General features: G+C 38.3%; 1 protein-coding gene across 1 annotated transcript in view; it reads right to left on the bottom strand.

Moving 5' to 3' along the window:
• Positions 1–20932, bottom strand: part of ROBO1 (roundabout guidance receptor 1) — a 651980-nt gene that overhangs the window by 368320 nt on the left and 262728 nt on the right. The window contains exon 2 of the mRNA XM_026075994.1: positions 15154–15237. Within this exon, the coding sequence (XP_025931779.1) occupies positions 15154–15237 (84 nt within the window). The remainder of the gene's footprint in view (positions 1–15153; positions 15238–20932) is intronic.

Below are 20932 nucleotides of genomic sequence, written 5' to 3'. Positions count from 1 at the left end.
ATATGATATAGTACTAGACTCCATTTTAAAGAAAAAGCATCAGCTGAGGAGAACTTTTTTCATTAATGTCCCAGGAAAGTAGTGTTTGCTGTGCTAACGGCAGCATGTTTTAGAGAAATCTAGTTACCTTGACAGTGTGAAGAAGAAAATCTGCAAGGGAAATAAAATAGAGGAAAGGCTCTACTGCAAGATGTATGATAAAAACATTACAATAAGATTTCATTTCCTAAAAGAGGTAATTTTTTCCTTCTTCGCTGGAAAACTATTTAAATGAGGTCTTATTAGCATCAGTGGTTGGTGTTCAAGGTGTGCTGGCTTTGCTAACCTTTTGATTAAATCCCCAGAGGGCTGTGACCTATTTCTTCTGTGCTGACCGTCTAAGGCACGTTCTGATGCACACTCCTGTAAAGGTAGTCCCAGAACCAGGATAATTAGTGAGCCTAAAGCTATGTAGAGCTTGAAAATGCAAGCAGCCATGAATATGGAATCTCACATGGAATCGGCCATCAGCACTGCATCCCTGGGAGCCTTTAATGTCTTCTAAGACTGCTTCCCTACATAACCCACCTGCAGCTTTGCTTAAAGAACAATGACATTTATTGATAAAAAAAACTGTCTGTCAAGAGAAGAATGAGAGCAGGGTTGGATGTTGTTAATAACGTTGCAAAGGAAGGACACAAGAAGTTGTAACTGTTAGTGATTTTTCACATGTAATTGTTATTTAGTTAACACTGTTGGGAATAGAAGATGCTTATAAGCTACATACTATTAAAAATATTTGAGTTCTGGTAGGTTTTCCATATAGTGTAAAGGAGTAGGCATTTCTGACTAAACAAAAGAAAAGCTTCCTTGGGTTTTGTTTTGGGCTGTGTGTACTGAACCTTACAAACTGTGCAGGCCAAACTGTGGCTTGACCATCGGCCCGCCTGATAGGGCAGCGTGCCCTTAATACTGATCTAAGAGCCCGGGGAGACAGGTGGTGCCTCAGTGGCAGCTCGTGTGTAGGAGCTCTTATTTCAGCTAAGTTCAGCTATGCCCCTTTCCTCTGCTGCAGTGTGTTCTAACTTCTGTATGTCCTCCTTGATTATATCTACTACCAACAGAGCTGCTTCTGAATTTGTGCTGGGTGACTACAACCTGGAAAACTCTACAATAGAAAAGAGAGGAAGAAGGGATGAGGGCTGGCAGAGACTTCAGGGGATGACTAGGAGCAGCGGGTGCCAAACAGCCTAGAGGCAGGAGAAGCAGGAGGGTAACCTTCCGCCATGCCTGCCCTTCTCCTTCCTTACGCTGAAGAGAGATCCTTAYGTGAGAGCATGAACTCATGCACATGCTCTTGGTCCTAGCTGCAGCATCTTTTGGGCCCTACCCCAAAACACGTTATCTCTAAGCTTAGAGCCTCTGGTGTGGTGGTGCATAGGTACTCTCTGGTGCTTGAGCAGGAGAAGGAAACAAGGACAGTGCTTTATCAGTTCCTCACTCCTTTCCATCTCTCCTGCTCTACTTATAAAGTCAACTTTCTAACTGATCTTCTACTCGGATTCAAAAGTACAGGAAACACTCAAACTGCTCCAGACTTTCTCATTTTCATTACAGGGTGCTCATTTCCCTTCCATCTGTACTACCTTCTTCCTTGCCTGTTGGTAGTGGCACTAAGAAGCCAAGCTGGCTGATTTGGCAGGAAATAAAGGCTAAATCTCTTATAAGGAGCCCTCTTGCAAGGAAAAGGCAGGCTAATCATTTAGGCGCTCATAACTCTCCACTGTCATTCCATTACAGTGGAAGATACAAGTGCTTAGTGGGTCACTGCATAAGAATGACACCGGTATCTGCAGTGCTTCTCCCACTCACTTCTGTGGGACAATTACCTAAAAATACTCTGCTTTCCCACATAAGTTTTTTTGCCAGACAGACCCATTATAATCCAAGTTCCAGATCTGACTGCRTACCCTGCATATATATGTTGGAACAGAGCAGTTTCAGAAGAACCCAGAATTGATTTTTATTCAATGGCTCTCTGTTTGTGAGAGGGTGAACAAAACCCACCAATTCAGAGATACTGAAAAGCAGATTCAAAGGAGTGTTTTATTTATTTATTTATTTAATAAGACTTTCGCACAAGAGAAGTACTTTAAGTTTTACTTTAAACATACCGATAAATGAGAGGTTTAAAATCCACTTCTTCTATTATTTGAGTGTTCTAATGCAGTGCTAAAAATATGCTCTTTATCCATACTGGAAAAGACAAACAAATAAGCAAACAAACACACACACAAAAAAATAAGAAATGCTCCATAGCATCTTGGCAGAAAAAAAGAAGGGGAACTATATTTCAAAACCAGGTAGAGGACTTCGGATATGTGTTACTCTAGTTGGACTCACACCCTTAACTCATTTTTTAAAATCTTCCCATGAATACTATTTATTGGATTCATTGCTTGCTGAAATAAACTRACTATAGCTGGATGGGCATTGGATCAGTCTCACTATGAACAGATGTGTTATGGCTAGAGGGAAATTAATATAGTAGGCAGCAAAAGATTGCATTGAATCATAATTTCTCACTATACTGAGTTCAAGCTGTGTCTTGATGGATATACTACACCTTCTAACGCCAGCCTGGTCTGCCAGCACCACTGTAGAGCTTATCAAAGGACACAGTTTTAGGAATGCTAACTCAGCCATTTCAACCTGCATCACTTTGATACACTTGTCTACCTAAATACAGCCATGCCTCTTTTGATCAGGCCGCCAAAATAAATGTCATGACTCTTTCTCCTTATCTCAGTTTAGCTTCTGAACTGAAAGCTTTAAGAGCACTTGCAGCTACAAAAGGACCTTAACCTTAATACAAGGACATTTTCCAAAAAGATAAGTGGAAAATTCATAAAGAATACAYCTGGCTGTTACAAGAGAATTAATGATTCAGATTTTCAAACTGTAGCTGAACCCATTCTTCAGAGATCTTTTACAGAAAAATATTAAGGAAAAGATTGCACCACACATTCTTTCTAGGTATTATAGCTACATGTTCATGTGGATTAAAAAGAAAAAAAAATCACTTATCCCCTCACTTATCTACTCTATTCTGTTCTCCTCTGAGTCCCTACTCTCTTGATAATATTTGCAGTTCTCTTAGTTTGGATCAGTATTCAGTATGTTGGCAAGCACAAAAACACAGAAACAAGCTAGCCTAGCACATATGTGTGTTTATCCACAAAGCTTGTAATTAATTTACATTCAATTTATATCTAAATTAATTAGATTATGAAGCTCTTAACTAATGGAAGTATATTCTAACACATTCATAAGTCAAAAGCACGTTCCTGTCAAGAATAATGGGGTTCCATAACTCCAGGTTTCCTGCAAGACTGGAAGAGAGCACAGACAACTCTCAATCTTAGTAGTGTTTTTTTGTTTGTTTGCTTGTTTGTTTTTGCGGGGGGTGGGGATGAAACCACTGCATTCTGGAAATTAAGGGCGGCCAATAATCTTGCTGTTCTCCATATCTTGTTATGTTTTTCAAGGAACATTTTTGGCCAAGAAAAAGTAGTTAGCTTGAGATTGGTTAAGATCAGCAGAGCTTTGTTTGTTTTAAAGCCTTTATATGCTGGAAACTTTAGCAAACTTTTAGCCCAATATTGTCTGCTCTTGATATGCTAAAAAATGGCTCACTTTGCTGACATATTGGAATGAAACTTGCATTATGACTGCCCAGATGTTAGAAATGTGTTAAGGATAATCCTGCTTGTAAAGAAGAATGCACACCTGTATTTCAACAAACATTTCCTCTGCAAGTTCTTCACTACATGATAAAACCTTCCCTTTGGGCTGATTATAGCATTTCCATAGCTTGTATACCCTTAGGATATCTTGAATTTTTTCTGGAATCAAAGCATTACGATTATGGAGAATTTTATTTTTTGCTCAAAATACGTTCTGGCAAAGGACCCGAGATGTAAAAAGCAATTCAAGTGGTGATTGTGATATCTGTATCAATTATTTTTTTTCAGGGAACGTGTGCTTCGTTTCTTGTTGCATACCATCTGATTCTTTTGATTATGTTATAAATATAATTTTATCAATAAGTAATTCTTAATAAACCCAGAGAAATCATTAAAATGATATTTATGTATTTATGCATATCTGAACTCCAAACGGTAAATTTGGCATAAAAAGCTGGTTATACTATGGGTGCTATTGTATGTTGAACAACTGAAAACCGCATTGACGATTTCTGTGTGCACTGTGCACAATGCTCACATTATTCCCACAAGTTCCTACAGTGTCTTTTCCTAAGGAGATTTTGTTTCTCTTTTATACATTTGATAATGGTCTGGAAGGTGTTTCTACACTGAAACAAATACAATTTTGGAGGAAAAAAATAAACAAAACCATTTTCAATCTCATGTGGTGCACTTACTGTTCACGGCACATTAAAAAAAAAGGTCCCTCAACTCTGTATAATATCTGAATGTTGCATGGTAGTTTTTGCAGAGAAATGGGCATCTTCCTCCCCCACTAGATTTTTATGCGGAATTCGCCATTTGCAGTTTTATAAGAAATTTGGAACGCTTAGTTCATAATCCCTTGATTACTAAGTTCATCATCCTTTCACCTTCCTTTCCCTTTTCCTCATGCTTCACGTCAAAGTTTACCATATCCTTTGACCTGAAGAGTGCAAGATTATCCACTTGTTTTTCAAGCAAAAATTAAAGAGGAATAATATACATACAAAATGACTAATGGGCTAATTACACGTCAGAGTATAAGGAAAAATTCTTCCTGAAAATGAAGCAAATGATACTTTGCTATCCAAAAATTTAAATCTACTGAAAGTAAATTGGGTTTCCTTAGACAACTATAGGAATATTTATTCCTAACAGAAAGAGCGATGTCTTTTATCTAACTTTGCAGCAATTCAGAAACAAGACAAAAAATACATTCCACCAAAGATTAGAAAGAAAAAAAATACAGTAAATAGTTGAAAAAAGGGCACAGGAAGATTTTGGGTAGGTTGGTTATTCTATCCCAAGTTTAGCCAAACTGTAACCTTTCTTTTCCTGTTGAGTATTCAGAAATGCATCATGAAATTAGGAAAATATAAGAAAACAGGAGGTTGAAGCTGCTGGAGCTTATTACCTTACAAGAACCATCTGATGGGAATAAAAGGGGTCGAAAAACAGGCAGAGATTCTAGACAAAAAGCTAGCTAAGATATGGAAGAGATTTTCACCAAATTCATAGTCTGGAAAAAAAACAAAGACTAAGATTAGGATCCTATGTATAATTAGGAGTGCAAAATAATTTTGGATTTTTTCTGCAACAAAGGAATAAATAGTGTGTTGGTTTTATGAGTAATTCTTACTGCCCTTTGGGAAGTATCAGTTAGACACTCCATAAATAACATATTGTCCAGTAAATTGTAAACTATACCACAGAAAAAAATCTGCTTTCATATACAAGGGTCACCACAAAATCAATACAGTTCCTTCTAAAAAGCTCTCTACAATGTTTTAACACTTGTAGGTGATGGTTCAGCCTGTTACTGCTTATGGACAAGTAATGTACAAGATCACACACCAAAAGTGCTTGAATAAATAAATAAATAAATAAATGTTTGGTAACACTGCTAAAAAATTCTGATCTAATAGAAACAAGTTACATTTTTCTGGATCTTCTGATAGAAGTTGATATATATTTTCTTACTCAGGGCTGACCTATGAAGCCATGATTCTGAGACAAGAGGTGCAATTCTTGACAGTGATAAAAGGAGAGATCAGTTTTGATGGGAAATCTTAATTTGACATATTCTTTGTTTTCTAGGCTTCCAAGTATTGGGTTCAATACCATCTCCCACAATATTTCTCTATCCAACCAAGGACATCATGATCTGGATGACTGAACAAACAGATGGCCAAAAAAATGGATGGATGATCAGGCTCAGAAGGTACTGCCTAATGGGTTGTGGTCTACCTGGAGACTAGTAACAAATAGAGCACTGCAGGGATCTACCCTGGGACCTGTCCTGCTTAACATCTTTATCAGTGACCTGGAGAGGTGACAGAGTGCATGCTCAGTAAGTTTTCAGACAATACCAAATTGGGGCAACCAGTCCATGTGCTCAAGGGCCATCTGGAGAGACCTAGATGGGCTGCAGGAACAGGTCAACAGGAACCTTATGAAATTCAACAAGGACAAATGCAAAGCCAAAATCTCTGCCCTGCCCTGCCACTGGGCAGAAAGAGCAACACAGCAGGCTGGGAACTGACTGGGTGGGGAGCAGCTCTGCTGGAAAGGCCTGGAGGGTCTGGGCCAACAGCAAGCTAAGTGTGAGCCAGCAGTCTGCCCTGGCAGCAAAGACGGCCAACAGAGACCTGGGCTGTATCAACAGGAGCACAGCTAGTAGATCAAGGGGAGGGATTATCCCCCTTTATTCAGCACTCATCTGGAGTACTGTATCCAGTTGGGGCTCCCAATACAATAAAGACATCGATAAACTCATAAAAATTCAGCAGTGGGCCACCAGGATGGTCAGGGCTGGAGCACTTGCCCACTGAGGAGAGGCTGAGGGACTGTGTCTTGTTCAGCCTGAAGAATTGATGGCTCAGGGGAACCTAACAGCCTTCGTGCCTACAGGAGGTCATGGAGCCAGGCTCTTCACAGCAGTGCATGGCAGGAGCATGAAAGACAACAGGCAGAAGTTGAAATAAGAGAGGTTCAGACTGCATATAAGGAAGAACTTCTTTCCCATGAGGACAGTCAGGCAGTGAAAGAAGTTGCCCAGGGAGGTTGTGCAGCCTTCATCCTTGGAGGTTTTCAAGACCCAACTAGATAAAGCCCTGAGCAACCTGTTCTGACCTTGTAGCTGACCATGCTTTGAGCAGAGGGTTGGACTAGAGACCTCCCTAAGTCCCTTCCAACCTGAATTATCCTGTATGCCTATGATCCTATATAGCAGTTATTACGAAAAATAATTACCAAGAAAAATGCTAATATCTGTATTCTGAGAAACAAATTTTCAACATTTTTCTTTCCTTTAATACTCAAGTTAGGTCACCATTTTAGACAAAATAAATAAATAAATGTTGTCTTCTACACATGGCATTTCACTGCTGGGCATTTAATGAGATCACATGTGTGTCACTAACTTCCTATTCCTTAAAATAAAACAAATTGCCTGGGTAAAACAAATGACTAATTGGTGTAACACACCTTGGTGAGGATGATGAGTGAACTTACCCTTCTCATCTAGTGATAATTCACACTCTTTTGACCTACAGGCATAAATTGGCACTTCTAAACATCTTCACAGTTTGTTTTGTACACTTAGTTCACTGAACTGAAGGCAGTGTCTGAGTCTAATTTGCTCTGCCTTTAGTCTAGAGGCAGATGCTATTAGGCCCTCAACAGAAAGCTTCTCTTCAGCTTCAGGGGCTTCCACCCTGCTACRTTCCAAAAGGAAAAGAGAAAGTATAAAAAGCTGAGAACTCCTTTTGTTTTTGTTGGTGATTAATTAAAAATACAAGAACATAAGACTAAAATGCTTATCCTAGGGAATCAAGTCTGGCTCCCATGTAGAGCACCTATCACAAATTTAATCTCTTTTGTAAGGGAAATCTTTCAAACTCCTGTTTGAAAACTGCTGTAGAATCTCACTTTTCTGCTGTTGCAAAACATCCTATATTTCTATCCTAAACTAATTAGGGCCCATTTTATGCCTTTTTCTTTGTCAAGTAAGTAGTCACATCTGGATAAAAGCTTAGAATCACCCATTACATGAGCACGCATTTTGAGTATTTCTTGAAGATGGGTTATTTACCAATAACTGGATTTTGTCAAGATGTCTAGTCAACATGTCCTTTAGCTAAAATATTTTTTCTTTCTGTGTGTTCTCTAAAAACTTGAAGCTGGCAGCAAATGCCAATCAAATCCCTTTCCATTGAAGTCTCTGTCAAAATAAGCTTTCTATTTCTTGATCACTTTAATAGTCCTTTCTTGTACCTTCTTCATTTCAAAAATTTTTTTCTTAGGTATGGTTGTTCAGAACAGTCCCTAGTATCTCAGCTACATAGGAGTATATACTAATTCTTCACACAATGTATTGCTCTCATAATTTTCTTTGTCATTTTAAATTGGTCTGATGGCTACCAAAAACTCACTAACTGACTGAGAAACACAGGACTTTGACATTGCTTTCTGTTTTAATCAAAAGTCAGCCTTGAAGTATAACACAATAACTGGAGGAGGATATTTTCTATAAACTTTTAATGAAAACTGGCAGTGCAAGATTTATGTAAGTGGAAGTATCTATGCTCCAATATTACTACTATATGTTTTTGTTGAATGATTTTGCCTGAATGTTGCTATTGTTAACAAGGAATTCTATTGATTCCTTTAGTATTATATTTGCATCTATATTTTAATACATATTTAAAAAAAAAAATCCTCAGTATCTGTGTCATAGGAAGAATGCTGGCAAAGAGGAGCACAAAACTGAAAGCACCTTTCTGGCAGTTTAGATTGACGTGGTAGACAGAGGGACTGCTGATAAACAAGAGCAGGAGATTTATTTATTTTTTTTTAATAAGCATAACAGAATCCATCCATTCCTAGATTTAGAGTGCAGATGCACTCTACGAAGTAACTTTGTAAAATTGATACCATGGGGCCCTCTTTTCACTCTCCCAGTGAATCCAGAGTACATTTGCTCAGTTGACAAGTTTTAAAAAGAGAAAGACTGTGAAAAATGTCCTAACTGCTAGCTTTGCAAATGTATTCTGAGATGTAAAAGAGAGCAGAAGTCTTCTGTGCATTACTTCTAGTGATAAGGAATCTGTAACTGCAGTTAAGTTAAAAACATTGTTGCTGTCTAAGCCAGTGATACATTCAGCTCTGTCTGTCACATGTATATTGGTTCTGCAGTACTAACAAGTATTAACTTTTCTCTTTAGGTTGCTGGACATGACAAACTGAGTGCAATTTCAGACAAGTTGATGGCTTACTCGGAATACCTGTATGGAAACAATGTATGGAAACAACTTGTATGGAGACACTGTTACCTACTTCCTCCACATCTGAACTTCCATCTTCTGCAGCCCCCTTCTGCTCCCCTGACAGAAATATCCAAATTCTGCAACTTCCTCCTTCACTCACCATTTCTTTGCATCTCATTAGCCATCATACTCTACTTTTGTTTCATGGATTTTTTCCCTTTGCAAGTTTCAAGATCACTCATTCTTTCCAACTAATCTTTCTATCTTTAACCTAAAGTTAATAATAATTTAGCATGAATGTCCAATAGAGTGGCAACTATTTCTTTGCAGCATTATTACTTGTTTTTCTATCACTTTTCTCCTCTCACCCACAAAATCTCTATGTGCATTTACTACTTCTACTGATCTGCTACAAAAGAAAAGGCAGAAAAACATTCCCTGTCTCACAGGATAAGCACTACTGTTAATTTCCATATTTGGTGTCAAATAAGCTTTAGAAATGTCTTCTTGAATGTGTTTTTAGAATTGCACTCTTCAAAATAAGTAGACCCTACATAAAATTACTGGAGAAGAAGAAATGTCTCAAAAATGACCAGGTAATTAAGAGAGCTTTCCCCTTCACTTCCTGAAATGCTCACCAAGGACATCTGTCCTATTTGACATGGGGCAAATGGTGATACACTAAGAACAATTCTCCTGATCACATAACAGCATAGTGGTAAAGAGGAAAGGAAATGTGAGAAGAAGAAAGGGATCCCATGAGACACCAAAGAGCAGTGGCACAATGATTTTGTGATCTCAGCCAAAATCAGGAAAAAAACAAAGGCTGACTTTGGGTCACAGGTGGAAACTACAGATTTTTTTTGCACACTGGAAGCCTTTTGAGAAAGTTATGAATAGAAATGTTTATTTGGAAAGATTCCTTTAAAAACCAATGTATCTACTTAATGAGGAGTGGTGATCCTTGTCTGCAAATATTTGACTATATAGTGTTAATTTAACAAGTCATCATTCTGGTCTCTGTAACACAAGCAATACTCTGTGATCTGTTAAATGATCCCCGATATTTATGTCACAGTTGATTTAACAGGAAATGTGCTACTTCCTGGGATATAATGCATAAGCACACTTCAATAACAGAATACAATGCAATCTTAGAGATTGCTTTGCAGCCATTGATTATGTGGAAAATAACTGAGGCTCACACTCTATGCTAACTGCCCTCATACTATTTTGGGAATGAAAAAAAGCCCAAAAGCTAACAGTGAACAGTTACTTTACTAATCAGGCTGACAAACCACATGTCAAATCTAATGTGGAAATATTAATTACTTTATTCCTTTCTTGAAAATCTGTTCTTACAGAAGCATTAGTAAGCTATTCAAGTGAAAAATACATCTACTGGTTTTAGTCAAAACTTTTTTTTATCCTAAGCTCTTCTTCAGGTTTCCTCACTCCTGCTGCAGTGTTGTGGCTCTGTAAGCTTCTGCGGCACTAGGGGACATCATTCAGCACATCATCTGCTCCTTTCRGCCACTAACCATAAGCTCTGCTTTCTGAAATCCTGATGTTACCTAAGACCTTTCCTTCTATGAGCTTCCTTCCAAATTCTCCACTCTCCTTCCTATACGGAGGTCCTCCAGTGTCTTACCTGGATGATTTTCCATGTACCACCTCTGATATTGAGAACTCTCCTAGACCTTTTTCCTTGCTTCCCTTTTTCTACTTTTGTCTCTGTACTCGATCTCCAGGATTTTACTGAAAAAATGATGATGGATTCTGTCCACTCTAAAGATAGCAACTGTCCAAACAGTAGTTGTAGCCTGTCTGACATCTGACAAAGAACTAACTCTTACTTCTGTCTTCCAATCCTGCTGGCTTCCCTAGGTCATCGGTAATGATTTCATTATACTCCCAGGTGCACAGTCCTATCACCTGGTTCTCCTTTCAAGTCATAGATACCAACTGATGGAGTGGGTGGGATGAATTGCAACCACCTTTAGACATCTACACCATTGCTAGTCACCTGATGTTCCCTTAAAATCAGTAAAAAAGCATATTTATAGAGCATTTCAGAAAATTATTTTAGATGTCTTCTTCAGCATAAATGAAATACAACACAATGTATCCAGATCATATGCTATCATCCTATTGAATGTCACTGTGATCTGGCTTATTCTTTATGCACAGTTAAAATAGTCATCTAGGTTTTTAGTATTACTGATCTTAACTATGCAATTTTCCATTCTGGCCTTGACAGAGTAGCACTGGCCTTTTGTGAAGATGTAGACAAGATAGTCTTCCTGGCTCCTTTCTTTAAACTTACACAGATGCATCTAAACTTTTTTGTTTTTTAACCTCAAATCCTTTGCTGGATTAATCCAGACATGTCTAGCCTCTTTTATATGATATTCAGATGGTCATACAAGCTTTGAAAGTTTTTTTTATTCTTAGCATTTCTCTCATACCAAATATGTGGGAGAAAAACTTTCTATAAGCTTTTTCAGTCTAACATTAGTGTCATATACAATGATCAACAGTGACTGAACAGGTGTAGTTACACCTCTCTCTCTCTTTTTTCTTCAGTCCCTATTTCTTTATATTATAAATACTTTCCAAGAGTAATTGTCTTTATAACACGTGTATCTAGCCCCTTCATTTGGATCTATAGTTAATAACTAATTATAAGTGACATTCTAATAAAAAGTGATGATATATAAAAAGTGTAGCAATCTATTGGATATGAGGTTACCATATTGGATAGGGATATAACAAATCTAGAGTTTGCTCCTGTAATATACTAAGATTCACTAAAAATCAAATGCAAACTCATCCTTTTCCCATAATAAATGTCCTGAAATTTATTAATAATTTTCATCTTTATTTGAAATAACTTGGATTAGCAGCTCCTCTCTTTCACATTAAATGGATGTGTTTCCTATTTATTATGTGATTACTTTTCAAGAAAAGTATTCAGATTCACAGTGGAGACAACAGAATCTAATGGGATAGACAAAGAATTCCTGATTTAAAGTGGATTTTAACAGAACATACTCAAACACTTCGTAAGAGTCATATACATCTACTTAAGAAAAACATGAAACAGCTGTCTATATTGATTCTGAAAAACCTATATGGAACGAAAAATATGTAGAAAAAATGTCTTTGAGATTACTTGACCCTGAAACTTCCCATATGAGCAAGCGGTTTGCCTGTCTACCTCACAGCTAAACTTTTATGGAACTGAAAGGAAGATATGTCCCATAAAGGAATCATTTCCATATGAGTATAAAAAAATTATCCTACTGTATGATTACAGTCATTAGCTTCTCYTTGGTTTGTGTGCATTCAGACACCACCTGAAGATGAATACGGAATTAAAAAACAAACTGGTGCCTTTCTTGCCAAGGGATCTAGATATCCTGGACTTTCTCTGTATGATTTTTGAAAAGAGTCAGAGAGTTTTCACTACAAACAAGATTCTGGAATGGTTTTCCTTTTGGAGAATGACAATCTATAGGTAAAAGACAACAAAAAATGATTTAACAATACTTCTGTAAAATCAGGAATTCCGTATTACTATGTAGATTGGGTCCACAAGTTAGAGAAAATATGACTTTACCTATAAAATTGTATTACAGTTAATGTTAATTTGATAAATCCTTACTGACTGCTATAGAAACATGCTGGACTAATTTTAATAGATACTCCAGGACTTTTCCATACAAACCAAGGTATATACACAGAGTGCTACTGATTATTATCACATAGAGGAGGAAAAACAATGAATCATTAAATCTTCAAACATGAATAACTTGGTCATCCCTTCATCCACGGCTCACTCAAAAAAAAAAAAAATCCAACCAAACAAAATTAACTGTCCTCTTGGTTTTCACTTTTGTTCAGCTGGTATCTGCTTCCAACTTGATCCTGAATTCTTTGTTTTTGTGGAAAATACCTATTGAAACACAGCTTCTCGGCTAAGACCCTGAGACTCTAGAGATCTAGTAGACCAGGATTTGATTTTCTCAGTCTTCCTGACCAACCCTCCTCRGTCCCTTGGAGCCCAGCTGAATACCTGCAGGTCTCCCCAGAAGCCTGTGCTCCGGTGTTGAGCCCCACTGTGGGTGCTAGYACCTGCAAAGGCTTCCTATGAAAGCATGCAGCAGAGTCAGCGCTCTCCGCAGGAAATCGTCTCATGCCCACGTGCTCAGAGGGTAGCTACGGAGTCTTAAGCACTGCCCTAAATGTCTTAAAAACTGTCCTACATGGTGGGACCAGGCACTTAGACCTGCATGCAGCCCTCGCCCCATGCCCTGGACCTGCTCTCTTGGGGTGGGAGGACCCGCATCGAAGGACTGGGCAGGCTTCAATCCCTTCCGAGAAACTTAGAAAAGACAATGGTATCTTCCCTTTAAATCTTACCCCTTCTAGCCTCGTAGTTAGAGCATGCATGGGCGTATTTAGGTCCACGTCTCCCATCATGTCTCTTCCCCTCTTGGTGAGGGGCTGTCTCTCTTCCAGGCCAGGGAGGGAGACAAGGAGGCTGGAAGGTGACTACCTGTTCCCCTCTAGAGAAAATTAAGGGACTTTATTTAGATGCTGACTCGTGGCTCTTTAAAACACAGGACCCAGGAATTATAATTCCCAGCCCTGTCTCCTGAAAAAAAATATATAACTCATAGTAAGTTAAAAAAGCATTATTTAAGCTATATTAATTTTCAGTTTCTGACTAAGATGACCCCATCTACATCAGTGAGGGCAGATGTTCTGAACTCAGTGAGAAAGGGTAAATTTAGAAGAAAAAATAGTAGGAATATTCAGAATGTAGAAAATTCCTAATACTCCACATGCACCAGGGTTCATGCTATATTTTCTAAAAAGGTATCTATTTTCCTGACTGAGGGGAAATTTGTGGTTATTTGTATTGCTTTGCTTTTTTAATTTTTGTTTTAAAAAAACTATTTTAAACTGAAAAAAACACAATTTTATGTGGTTAGTCTTAAAGCTATTATTATGTTTCAAGGCTTGAAACCACATGCAGAGATGATTGCGAGGAGTAGGTGATGAAAGCTGTAATCATTGTAAGTGGTGTATAACAGACTGGAAGTTTTATGAATGGATAAGAAATTACTCTCTCTCTTATATCTGCCTATTCTCTTCTTGTATCCTGTAAGACTGTCTTATTAACAAATACCTGATTCAGATACTTTTGTTAATAACTTGACTATACGGAAATTTTACAGTGTGATCAGCAGCAGCACTAGTAACCCATTGCTAAAATAGTTAAAGAAAATCTTTCAGTTAAATATATAACTCATCCCCCCATTTTCCTTCCCTTCTTTCCCTTTCCAAAAGTTGCTACCAGCAGAAGAATTAATGCTTAGTTTTCCAACCTAAAAGTTATTTAGATACCTAGACTAGTTAGTTAGTCTAGACTCTGCCACTGTTCTGGCCCAGGACTATTTCAAGAAAACTCTAGATTCAGGGATGCTGTAGCTGAGCCCGAGACATGGTTGGTGGTGTGTTTCCTGGAGTCAGGTAACATTTCAGTGTGTATAAGAGTTGCAGAACTGGGTCCTCCAGTGAGCACTGCTGCGACACACTGAATGATGCTGCTTATCTGTGGCTTTTCTTATTTGGCCTAGAGACACGTTTCTCTAATATATGCAAAACAGAAGTCAATGAAACAGATTCTTCTCCAGTCACATCTTAGTTTCATTTGGATTTTTTTTTCCACTGCGATATATTTTGGCTCTGGTTACAACAGCAACCAAAAAACCTGAAATGAGCACATGGGAAAACCCCTGCCTTCAGTCTGCAGAAGAATTGCTCTGAGATGATGTATTGCCTCATGCAGTAATAGATATAGTTTGAAGGAAAATAATATATGCATTGCTTTAACAATAGAAAAGGAATTCAAGCATTTAAATAACTGAAATGTACTGAAACACACAAATAAGGACAGTCATTGTGGTTAGTTAGAAAGCACAACGATATTTCCAAACTCTACTAACAATGTTGAAGTTCTAGGGTGATGGTGAAGACAGCCAGCTAGCAGAGATGGTTAAGAAATTGTGTACAGGTGGTAATGGCAGATGTGGGTGGAAAGTGTCAGCAGTACACAGCCAGGAAGATTTTGGAAAGATGCACTCTACCTGTGTAGCCCAGCGAATTGTCGCCATTATCAGAGGTGGGGAGTGGTGTCCCGCTGTCGTTCCCCCTCTCTACGTCGTCGGAGTCTGTCGGAAACAACACCAGAGCTGCTGATGGGGTCACAGGAGTAACAGCAGTTGCCATTGCGATCAAAACATGTTGACACACAATTAAATCCACGTATGACAGCAAGAGCCACAGTGCCAGCGCACGGCACGCTTCGTCCTTCCCCCGCCTGCGTGGCGGCGCCCGGCGAGAGGCCGCCGGGAGCATTGCCCGGGGTCCCTCCGCGCTGCCCAGCGCCTCCGCGCGCCCACCCCAACTCCGGCCCGGCACCTTCGCTGTCACTTGGCAGCCGGCAGCGGCGGTGGCGGCGGCGAGTGGGGGCCACCCTGCTGAGCAGCCCGCGCAGGCTGCCGCAAGCATATGGGGCCGGGCAGGCAGGGGAGCTGAATGCTAGCATTGCTAATTTTCCACCTTATTGTTAATCAAAGCTATTGACTGTGATCRCTCCCCATCATCGCTTCATCTCCTGGCAATTACGGACTCGGGGGACTTCACCTCTTTGTGGCGCGGAGGAGGGGGGAGCCGTGCGAGGGGGAGGGCTGCCCTACCTCTGCTGGGAGATGGGGCAGGAGAGAGGGTAGAGCCGCGGTGCCAAAAGGCAACAGTTTAGCACCATCCCTGACAAGATACATTTTCCAAACCGAGAGGTGCTTGCAAAGAAACACTCGATTTCAATATCACATTAAAAGAAAAAAAAGGGAGGGGGGGAAGGCAGCTGGTCTGCTAAACACAGAGACAAACACGTGTCGTAAGGCTACAAGACAGACTGCTAATCAAAACGCCACAAAGCACCGGGAAGATAACTTGCAATAATGGACTAAATAATTCAACGCAAAAAAAATAAAATAAAAATCCCAGTGGCTCTGAAAAAACGCACAGCCCAGAGGAATTTGTTGCTGATATCGTGAGATCTCTTTTTACCCTCATCAGTGTAGCTCAATGTAAAACTGCAAATTAAACTTAAATTCTGTTTTTAATTTACTCTTGATAACGTGATGGCAAACGAATAATAGCTAAAAGAAAACATTCTTACTTTGTTTTAAAAATTGGCAAGGAGCAAATCTGCTTGCAAGAATATCAACATCAATAACACGACAATAGGTATTTCTGGCTGCTTATACCTTTTTTCTAACTAAGAATACTTCCTGACAGGTATCAGGTAATTTATTATTTTAAAAACCGTGAATAGGAAAGGTGTTTTTTACTCACTTCTGTAATGACTGAAAGCAACTGTTTCTTTTTAATAAAATGCCCATGCTACTAAAATCATTCTGAAGTTTCACAAAACTCCTCAAATAACTACGAATGAAATTAAATTAGAAAACACCTTAGTGGATGTTTTCTGGATGCTTGATTTTACTACCTCAGTGAATCTAATTTTTAAAAATATGATGCCAAACATTAATTGCCTCCATTTCTCTAAAAATGATCATAGACAGACAGCATCCTCACAAATTCATACCTCTTTAAGGAATTATTTTAACAAAAAAAAAAATAACCCTCAAGACCAATCTAGACAAACGGACTCACTAGAAAAAATATTCCTTAAAAAAAAAAAAAAATCAGTTAAAAGAACTGATCGCACCCCTTTTAAATTTCTGTTGTGCAAATTAAAAACAAAAAACACCCCTCCCCCCGAGATGGTGTTCCTGGCAGGTGAAAAAACTGAAATATGTTCATTTATTGGTCTGTTCATCTTTGCTGGCTCGCTAATGGCCAACGCCACGTACATCTTGAAAACCTGCTCTGAAAGTGGCTGCAGAGCAAGCGGCTCCAYGTTTGGCTTCTCCAGATTGTCCACTTATTTGCATTCAGGAGTTGACTGGGTCAGAGTTTTAAATTACAGCAGTAAAGGGCTGAAGGATGGGACTTTTCATTAAATTTAGGGGCACAGCCTCTRCCTACTTTCTTTTGGGCAAAAGCTTATGACCAACTAAAAAAAAGTGCAGACTCAGATTTCAAACAATGAACCYGCTGATCATCCTTTTGAAAGATTAACTGCCTTCTAGGAGACTTACTCACACACTGCGCTCAAAAACGCTTAAGAACAAGATGCAGGGAAAACTACTTGAGTGTCCCACGTGCCAGCAAAATATGTGCAAAACATAATAAGGTAATGGATTGATCTTTTTTCCCAAGACACTCCCTAGGATACGGCTTTCTCAGCAATAGGGCAACCCTCCTAATAGCAGACATCTCACGCAAAAACACCGATGCCGATGCTCTTTAGTGCTCACTTTGGTTTTTAAATACGATCAGCCTTCGTTTCAGGAACTCTGTGCACTGACTAGGGGCCAACACGAGAGCACATGAGAGTAACAGCTTTAAAAATTAGGCTACAACTAGTTGCAACCGTTCAACAATGGAAATCTTGGCTTCAAATCCTTCCTCTGGTAGAAATGAAGGCATCAGCTTATTTTTAACAGTACTAGTATTTACATGATATTTGTTAATGACAACGTGCTTACTATTTACAATCCAAAAGCGCACACAAACATCATTCACACTCTCTGAGGAAGGCTAGTTTTCGACTGGCCATAAAGAATGTGACATTCAAATAGAATTGTGGAATTATGGTTGATCTTTGTTTGGAAATTACTTTCATTAGTGACAATCAATGAAGTTTAGTTCTCATTACAGTTAAATTTTACCCATTTCACAGAAAGATAGTTCTGCGCTCAAGTCCTACATTTAGGGCTTTGGCCCTCTGCACTGGGCTTAATTTCAGCTGCGTCACAAGAAGCAGCTCTGTCTTTCTGAGAGTCCCTGATAAAACTTAAAAACAGTAAGTACTATTGGCTTGAATGGCACATTTCACCATTAGACTGCTGCTAGGGCACCACGTTGAATGTGTGGTAAAGGGCCTAAATGTTAAGATGCAATGCATTTCTTACTACTTTCTTGCTACTGGATCAGGCAAGTGTACATTTGGTTTTGCTAAAAATAATGAATAATTTTAGATTGTTACACTTTTTGAACCAGTTGCCACGCACCAAAATTAAGGAAATTAATCATATAACCTGGAACAATTCATCTGATATATGAAAAACTTACTGCTCAGTCTGAGTCTAAGCAATGGCTGAACTCAGTGGCTCATCCCTCAGAGAAGTGCCATAAACACTTTATAATAGGGCGCTCTCATGCTTTCTTAATTAACATCTAATTCACAATAACATAAACAGGTAGAAGATTCAGAGAAAAGACCAAGAGAGCCATCCCTCAAAACAGCTCTGTGGTCAAGGCACTCTCCAGAAAAGTTGCATTTTTAAGTAAGGCAAAGTACCTAACTGCATTATTAAAAATAATAATAATAATAATCATATCTTTCACTTAACAGGAGCAGCTAAGTTTACCAGCACTGAGTGGTCTAGATTTTTGGTGGAGCAGTTTCCAGCTTAGGCAGTGCAGCTCGAGCGCAGACAGCGCACACAGAGAGGCATGAGGATTTGGGTTTATCACAGAGTTCTGATCACCTTTAGGTCATCCTATTGCACTAGGACAACCTCAACGATTTAGGTGAATGTGGGGAACCTTTTCCACTGAAATTTCCACTGAAATCTTTAAATTCCCCCACTTAATTGGGCTGCAGCAAAAGCTATTAAAGACCTTCTATTACGTTTTAGTTTACATATCACTAAAATATGGCATTCTAAAAATAATGACTAGAGAACTGTGGGAAAAAAATGCTTATCATTTAATATGAATCTTAATTTCATGATGATATCTATTTTGCAGGAACTCTAAATAAATAATATATGATGTTGTGGAGAAAATCTTGGCTCATTGAAGCTCAGCTGCATTTGATTAACACAAACACAAAGACTACAGTTTTACTCAGTCTGCTTTCAGACATTATGGAGTTGTCTAACAAACTGATTCAAGAGGCCTAATATATGATCAGAGGATACAACTACTAAATATCTATTACTGTTATTCACCACCTCAGCTCCTACGATATCTTGAATTGAGTATTCACATTTATTTTGATAACTACTTACATTCAAATGCGTGGTGCAATTCTCAAAAATTATACTAAACACTCTTTTAACTATGGCTCAGTTGTTCATATTGAGATCACTATCGATATTTTTGATGTACTTTCACAGGTGCCATCAGTTATTGCTTGTTTTGTACCAGGAAAGTATACCTGTATGACACATGTTATTGAAGATGCATCCTTAAAAGTCCCCAAATGATTCAGTGTTGATGCTCCAGCCCATCCTCCTGGAGGACATAAATAGAAACTAAAAAGACCTAAACAGGTACAACTTCTTACTACTGTAGGAATCTCATGTATCTGAGATTTAACAGTGATCATAGTTTATCAGAAATGAAAGTCATCTACTGAAAAATGTCTGGCTATAAAAATAATAACTGTTGCTTTATTTAATTCCAAAATATATAACTTCATTATTTCTTTGAAGTACCTTATTTTTTTAATCAAAATTCCATCATCATCATCAGCTTGGGGGTAAAAAGTTTGGAGGAAACAGCATGAACAGCATTTTGAAGATGACCATTAATAAAAGATCAGGCAGAGCAAATGAATATAAACTACTATCAATATTAGAATTGTGTTCTACAAATTGGATCAATTCCCATTRATTCCTTTCTAGGGATCTAGAGGAATTCAGGAAGAGACATCACAAAACCAAAACAATTTTGACCACATCAAACCACAGGCTAAAATGAGGAAGTAAATTAGTAGCCTGTTTTTTTCCTTATGTACAGTGTTAAGGCCATGGCACCAAAGAAAAAGTTCACCCAAAACCCAGACTCAACTGCTGTTAAAAGAGCAGTCAATTTTGTCCTGTATTCATTATAAATACTACCCAAGAAGGCACAATGTATCAGATTCAGCTCTTTGCAATGCCACTGTTACCTGGAGTATTTTGATTTATTCTAGGTTTTCACTGGAGTTATAGTAGAAATACACTATCATATGTCTTAAGGGACATTTGATATAATTCTATTCCTTCATTTCATTATTTATACTGATGAGACATTTTATGCTATCAGAGCATAGTTAAGCAAAGACAGTATATAAGCAAGAACTACTGTTTAAGTTGAATCATGTATCTAAATTCTGTAACTAACTTTTCTACACAGATGTATTACATAAGATCGTATGCTTATTTAGAAAAACACAGACAAACTTCCAAGCATGCAGACCTTTTCTTTGGATCTGGACCAGAAAGGGAAAAACTTCAAGCTATGTGCAGAGTTGGGAATAATTAGGCCATCATGAGACCATCACAGCTTCACAAATGCTCATAGATCTATTTCAGAAACCTGTGTTGCACATGGTTGATTCAATAAGGATAGTAAGGATATTGTCCAGATTAATGTTTCATATTAGCTGAAAGAAAATATTCTGTTATTTTTAACAAGACTTAATACGACAACTTTCCAGAGGCATATTCACATTCAGCCAGACCTGTAGCTTCTTTAAATTGGATAGCATTATGGAGATTTGACCATTTATACCAGCTGAGGATCTCCACAGGTAATTAAAAAGTTCTTCATTAAAAGTTTACACTGCTCAGCTGACTCAACTGACTGATCTTAAAAGTTAAGAAAGGTTTAAACTAAGGGGAAAAAGTAAGAATTTGTTCTCATATAATGGGTCTAATCTGAGGATTTGGCACAAGTAAATTACAAAAAAAATCTGTAAGGATGCATTTTATTAACAGCTATTATAAGGACAGCCAACTC

Source organism: Apteryx rowi, unplaced genomic scaffold (assembly GCF_003343035.1).
Source record: "Apteryx rowi isolate R43461 unplaced genomic scaffold, aptRow1 scaffold_42, whole genome shotgun sequence".
NCBI lineage: Eukaryota > Metazoa > Chordata > Aves > Apterygiformes > Apterygidae > Apteryx > Apteryx rowi.
This window is presented reverse-complemented; position numbering and strand designations above follow the sequence as displayed.